Raw genomic sequence first — 7266 nt, forward strand, 5'->3', positions numbered from 1 at the left:
ATTACTTTTTTTTTTTTTTTTTTTTTTTTTTTTTTTTTTTTTTACCAAAAGATGATCTACAAGCCACAGAAGGCAAGGCTGGCCAATATATTTTTTTGTTACTCTTTTATTAACCTTGCAAGTTAATACTGATTTTAAGTAGTAAACAGTAAATCACCAAGTAGATGTTTGGGCAATTTTATTTATTATCAAGAAATCACATAATAATACATTATTCTTTTTTTTTTTAATTATTTATTATTATTGTGAAGCAACTTTTTACATGACTATATAAAGCCAGAACGTGCTATAACAGACATTTGCATAGACCCTACATAGAATAGCTTGAGGTAAGAAACATTACATATGAACTATACTGCGAAGGACGCATATTAACACGGCCATAACCTAGACTAGGGGGTACAAGCAGAAAAAACGATGCCACGTACACGGAGAACAAACACAGAACAAACAGAAATCCCACCGAGCCGCCTTTTTAAAGCAATCTGGAAGAGAATATTGCATATATTTTCATTTTCTTCGGCATTTTCTCTAGGGGTTGCTGCTGGTGCCTTGGCCTTTGTGTCGGGGAGGACGGTGGGGGTGGGTTTTTTTTTTCTTTTTCGGGGGATACAAGAGCCCCCTCGGTGGGTGAAGAATAACGAAACGGATTGATTTGTTTTTTGGGATGGTGGGATTGAAATCCAACACAGCATTCCTGACATCTCACCGTAACTCACCCTCCTTCCTACCTTCCTCAGACCCCAGCCTCCATCCTCACCTCATTGCGGGGGAGGGGGTTTGGTGGGGGGCTGGTGGGGGCTCAGCTCAGCAAAGCCCGGGGGGATTCGGTCTTTTTTTTTGTTTTCCCCGTGGGTTTCCACCCACCCCGGTCCCCACGACACCGCACAGCCCCAAGTCACCCACCGCGGAGCCAGCTCAGCCCCACCACAAGGTGCTCTGAAACACCCAAAGCCACAACCACCCCCCAAAACCACCTCCCCCACGACCGCTCTCCCCAAAATCTCCCCCCTCCTCCACAATCACCCCCCCCCACCCCACGACATTACATTCCTCCGCAGCACCTTCCTCCTTTAATTGCACAGGGTTCAGCTGGAGCATCTAGGGGTACATCTCCAGCTCGGTGTGGTTTAACCCATCCCAGGCTTTATTGCACAGCATCGCGACAGGCGATACCCTCCGCGGAGGCTCTTTTGTGTCGGAGGAGAGGGGGCAAAAGGGGACCCTCGCCCCGAAGCCGCCGTTGAAGGAGGAGGTGGAGGGAGCCTTTCTTTGCAAAAAAACAAGTGGAAGGAAATAAAGCTGTGACATTTCCCGGGTTGGGAATTTTGAAGAAAAAAAAAGAGGAAAAATCAGGAGAAGCAGCCGGGGAAGGGATGGGGGTGAGGGGAGGAGGGTCTGCTGGGTGCTCCTGCAGAAATGAAGCTGAAGGCAAAGGCTCCTTTCAGCCCAGGGAGGGATTTTTTTTTTTTTTTTTTTTTTTTTTTGAGGAGTCGGCTCCATCCTTTGCAGCTCGTAAATAAAAGCATTCCTCGGCGCTGCTGGTCATGACCATGAACGCGGGGAAGCGGGAGCACGTGGTGAGCATCCAGACTTCCCAGAAAACGCTGCTTTGCCATAAAATTAATCCCCCCTCCGATATAAAACGAATGGAGCAAAGCGCGGCGTGGCGAAGCACCGGGCTGCAGCACCGCCGCCCCCCTCTCCCCCTTCAGCCTGAATTCAAAATTCCTATTTTTGTTGGGTTTTTTTCCTCCTTTTTAGCCTAAATTACAATTTCCCGTGCAGGCCAAGCTTCCCAGGGCCCGAAATCTGCTGATCCCTCCATCCATCCCCCCCCCTCCCGCTTGCCCCCGACCTAAAAGTGCCTTGACCACAGACCTGAGCGGGAATCACGAAAATCGGTGCTTTCCCCCAGGAAATCCGTACAAAGAAAACGCGCCGCATCCTACCAGGCCCCTCTCTATTGCCCTGAAAGGGAAAAAGCCAGACAAGGTTTAAGGGAGCCAAGACCCCCCCCTCCACTGTCCCCCAAAGACCGAAACCTCTTCTTAAAGCTGGGGCTGTCTCTGTTTGCAGGGAGGGAAAGAAAGCATCGCCCTCGCTAGAAACCTGCAGGGTTTTAAGCTGGTGGGCAGCCGGGGAAGAGAGACACAGCTGCATGAGATACATTCCCTTAAAAACCCCACAATCTCCTTCTTTTATTTTTTTCCCCCCTTTTTTAATTGAGAAAATAGCACCCAGGCGGCAAAGCGCATCTTTCGAGTTATCCCGGGGAAGGAGAGATGCGACTTGCTTAGACTCCAACAGGCTCTTATCACCGGAGGGTACCAAAAAAAGGTCAATTTTTCTACTTATTTTCATACGTTGTCATCAATCAACACAGCGAAACAGCATCCGCACTCCCTCAGCACAGCTGTTGTAAAGAATTTTCTTTTTTGTTTGTTTTTAAGAGAAAGGGAATAAATTGAGGGTAGCGCAGAGAAACACTGCAAATTCAGAGAAAGAAAGAAAAAAAAAATCTCCGAAAGACTCGGTCTACGCGGAAGGAAACTCAGATTTTTTTTCTCCTAGGAGGGTTTTCGGGGATAGTGGGGGGTGGGGTGCGTTTTCCTTCTCCTTGTGACATTCTGGCATTGGGGACACCACCACCGCCTGCATCGGAGCCTCATATCTACAGGGACATAGTGTGATACACATACCTCATATATTATATAGATATATACCATATACACCGGATATATACACAGTCTTTGTCTCTCGCTTCTTCCTAGAGATCCTGATTAAGCCTAGAGACACTGATTAGCCGCAAACCCTCAATTTAGACCGAGAAAAACACATCTTGGGTCACACCGTGCACTGGAAAAAAAAAAAAAAAAGCATCTTCCATAAGGATGCGGGGCCGGTCCTTTAAGACAACACACCCCAGCCCCTTCCCTAATCCCCCCCCCGCCAATTCCTTTATTTTTGCTATTTTTTCCCCTCCCGCCTTCCCACTAAACACCAAACCAGCCCTAAACCCTGCGGGGCAGCTCAGGAGAAGGTCCAGGATCCACCCTCCTCACCCTCAACCCCGCTCTCGCCGCCAACCGAAGCCGGGCGGGGATTGGGGGGGTGCGGGGGGAGCGGGACCGGCGGCCCCCGACGGCCCCGACGGTGCCCGGCGCTGCACGGTAACCCTACCTGTGCTGCTGGCAAAGCCAAAGAGGCTAAAGTCGCGCTCAAAACCTCCCCTTCAGCCCGCCGAGCATCTCTGGAAGCCGTCTGTGCCCCCGCCGTCCCCGCGGAGGAGATGCATTATTATTTTTTTTTGTCTTTTTTTTTTTTTTTTTTTTTTTCCCCTCGCTGTCGGGTTTCGTATTTTAAGGGAAACTGGTTATTCATTAATATTATTTATTTATTCATTGATTTCTGGGTAGGAAAGGGTGGGGGGATTATGAGTGATCAGGTAAAGTCCCGGGAGCTCGGGTGAAGGCTAGAGAGTCTATGTGGGGGGTTTTGTTGGATTATTTTTTTGTTTGTTTTGCTTGGTTTTAACACCCGACACGGACGCTTTTGAAACTTTAAAAGAAAGAAAGGGCTTGCTCCCTCAGGAGGAGTCTTTTCTTTTTCATACGCCGGTTTTGGAACCAGATCTTCACCTGCTGGTCGCTCAGGTTTAATCGGTCTGAGAGCTCCCTCCTTCTTTGGCGAGTAATGAATTCATTGACCATAAACTCCCCTTCCAGCTCTGCCAGCTGCAGTTTGGAATAGGGTTTTCTTTTTTTCCGGGACCGCGTGTGCATCGGGTACCAAGGAGCACCTGGCAAAGGGGGAGCGAGAGTTGAGCACTTGGCAAGGAAGAAAGAACTCCCTCCTCTTTAAAGAAAAGCAAGGGGCACCCCCAGCACCCCGTTCTGCACCTCCCTGGTGGCCCCGCTGTCCCCAGGGCCCCCCGCTGTCCTGGCCGTGAGTGCTTAGGGATGCTCCCAGCTGCCTCCCAGGGCCACGGGTGATTGCGTGGAGCGGGCGCGGGAGGCAGAAGAAGGGAAAGGAGGTAGCGTTATAAGCGGGGCACGGAGCAAAGGACAGGCAAGGAGCGGGCGACAAGTCTGGGATCCCTCCGGGAAGGGCTCCGCGGCCGCTCCGGCCCCGCGAACAGGGTGAAACCTTCACCCCGATGCCAGCTTTGAAGGCTGAAGGGTTTGGGGTTGGTCTTTTTTTTTTTAAGCATCCCCCCCTTCTCCCCCCCTGCCCTCGGGCAGACACACCTCTGCGATGTCCCAGATAAGCGCCCGGACGCACCGCCAGCCCTCCGCGCCGCGCAGGGATGCGCAACCACTACCCTTCTCTGCGTCTCTCTCTCTCTTCTTTTTCTTTTTTTTTTTTTTTTTTTTTTTTTTTTCTTTTATGGGATATTTACATGTTTATAGCCTTTTCTTTTAAAAGAAGCACCACCTAATAAAACATTAGGGATTTCGGTGCTACCCCTAGTGGTCTCAGCACACATAGACACGCCGCTTCCCATCGCTGAGCCCATGAATTACACCACGGAGGAGCCCCAAGCCGTCAAGTTTCCAAGCAAACCCCATCACCACCCCCAACCCCCCCCCAGATCCAGCCCCGAGAGCCTCGTTGCCGGGTCTTACCACCGCTGCCTAAAGTGCTGCCTTGGTTCAGGGGGGACACCAAACCCCCCGCTTCTCCGGTCGTGCCTTTATTCCCTTCATTGAGCAAGGACGAGCTGGAGTCTGACTCCAAGGACTGGCAGGACGGAGGGTCGTGGGGCACCGCCTCGCTGGTCGGATAGTCATATTTGCTGAAATTGCCCCCCATGCCATTGGGGAGGCTGGATTCGAGGGGCAGCAAGGCACTGTCCCTGCCCCTCTCCTCCCTCTTGAGCCCGGTGCTTTCGGAGCAGGTTTCCCGGTAATAACATTTGCTTTCCTCCACCCGGGCGAGGTCGCAGGCTCTGCCGAAGGAAGGGTTAATGGAGACGGGGCTGCTCAGGTAGGGTTGAGGGTACCCGTTGCAGGGTTCCGAGGATGCCCAGGGCAGGGAGCAGACGTTATCCCGGCGGGGGTAGGAGAGGGAAGGCAAACCGGGCAGCTGCCCTCCGGAGGCACGGAAATTGGGGAAGTAGAAGGTGTCTCCCGTGTGGATGTTCACCAGAGGTCCCACAAAGCCGGGATTAAGGAGGTTGTGCTCGCCCATTTCCGCGGGCCTGACCGAAAGCTTCTACTTTATTGCTATCTGACATTAAACATAGTTAAACCGACGGCTCGGCCCTATTGGTCCGGGGGGGTCACGTGAGTCCCAAATTGCGCTGGGAGGGAGGGGGGGGGGCCCTCCCCTCCCCTGGCAGCCGAGACAAAACACAAGAGCAAGTTCCGCCTTTTTACGCCTTTTCTGTCGTCCCCCCCCGGCCTTCTTCACCCCCCCAAATCATAAAAAAAATATTAAAAATCCCATAAAGCATTTTATTAAAAAAAAAAAAAAAGAAAAAAAAAAAAGCAACGGCTCCCAGCGCTGGCTTAAGAATCGCGGAGCACCCTAAAATGTCATATTTGGCATAAAATAATCGATAGGCGAGGGTTTTGCCCCAAAATCGCTGCGCGCCCTTCCCCCGGCAACACCTCGGGGCCCTCCACCATCTGCAAAAGCGAGGCTGGTTCTCATTAATTAGCTCCTTTATTAACTAAAACAGTTCGAATTTACAGTATCTCCCCAATAAATTACTATTAGATATTGTGTCATATAAAGTTTACGGGCTTTTTAAGGAGACGAATGATGGTGCCCGCAACAGGCTCATATTTACGCGCGGTGGGATGGCAGAGTTGGAGGCTATTTGCGACCTTTTCTACTCTTTTCTTTTTATTATTATTATTATTACTATTATTATTTTCTTTCCGCTCCTCTCGGACTGTGTGGCTTTGTCGCGGGCTGGGGGAATGCAGCCTCTTCCCAGGCTCTTGCCACTCTCTCAAGAAGGGATGGAAGATTTTTTTAACAATCTTCAATCGCTTTTATTAATGATCTGTGTCGAATAAAGCAGCCAGAAGAACATGACTGTGTATAGCCTTAATTTACCCGGTATATAATTCATATGCACCAAGGCGCACACACGTATAGAATAAGTGTTCAAACCTCTTTTTTTGTTTTGCTTCGCTTCTGGGAAAGAATCAAAATTACAGTCCCCCACCCACTTCTTTGGTCCCCACCCCTGGAAACAGAGGTACACACACACACACACGGAGCTGGTTCCTCGCCACCTTATAGCAATATATTCTGCCCTCGTAACACCACAGAGCTCTTCTTCCCTCCCACCCATCGTCTTCTCCTGGTCGTACTGAAAAGAGCTGCTGCGAAGGAATACGAGGGATAGGGGAAAAAAAAAAATCAATATTGGCTTCTTTCAGTGCAAAATAAATACGTTGAAGGAAGCAAAAAGCAATCCTGCAAAAGGTGCATTGTATGGAAACCGGGAACACGCAAAGACATTTGAGGGTGGTTTATCTCAGATTTTTTCCTGGAGTGGTTTTTTATTTCTTTTTTTTCCCCCTTGTTCCCCCCACCCGCCTTTTTTTTTTTTTTTTTTTTTCTTTTTTGTCTTTAAATTATTTTTTAAGAAACCAAACTGCCCACCCCCTTTGCTGGATTTTTGCATGGCTCTGCATTCCTCCCTGCCTTAAGCAACTCCCAAGCGCTCCCCTTGCCAGGTTGACTCTGCAAAGTACCGTAAATATTCCTGTAGAGGTAAAACCGCTGCGCGGGGGCGGAGGCGCTCCGCGGCTGCAGCCGCATCTCCCCAACTGCTGCCTTTCCAGCCAGCAGCCAACCTCCGTCACCAATATTTTATAGAGTTCTCGAGCATAAAATCATTTTTTCCTCGTCTGGGGCTTCAGCTAACCCCCCTCCCAGCCCTGCAAGAATAACTTGATATGTTGGACTCATAGATAGAATATGATATAGAATGTGATAGAAGAATAACGCCAGTAAAATAACTCATTTAGGTGCTTTTTCGTCTTCCATGGACACCTCCTGAAGGTGGAAACCCTGTTCCCCATATTTCCCAGCCCTCTTTCTCCCTGGCACATCTCTGGATACGCTCCATACATACCTTGCAGAGATACGTGCGTACCTCCCCACACACTTTGCCTGCGAAGGAAGAAATACGACTACTAGAAATATTTTGCTAGAATGAAAGTTTAGCACTTTTTTTCCCCCTTTTTTTTTTTTTTTTTTTTTTTTTTTTTTTAAACCTTGCCAAGGAATTTTTCTCCCTGC

The 7266-nt window shown here is 49.6% G+C and overlaps 1 protein-coding gene across 1 annotated transcript; it reads right to left on the reverse strand.

Moving 5' to 3' along the window:
• Window positions 1-3563: 3563 nt before the first annotated feature.
• HOXC12 (homeobox C12) lies at window positions 3564-5193 on the reverse strand. Its single transcript, XM_086478658.1, has 2 exons — window positions 4629-5193; window positions 3564-3802 (listed from the first exon to the last, which is right to left on the reverse strand). Exons 1-2 carry the CDS (start codon window positions 5191-5193, stop codon window positions 3564-3566), a joined length of 804 nt encoding a protein of 267 aa, XP_086334784.1.
• Window positions 5194-7266: the final 2073 nt, after the last annotated feature.

Source organism: Leptosomus discolor, chromosome 27 (genome assembly GCF_034619465.1).
Source record: "Leptosomus discolor isolate bLepDis1 chromosome 27, bLepDis1.hap2, whole genome shotgun sequence".
NCBI lineage: Eukaryota > Metazoa > Chordata > Aves > Leptosomiformes > Leptosomidae > Leptosomus > Leptosomus discolor.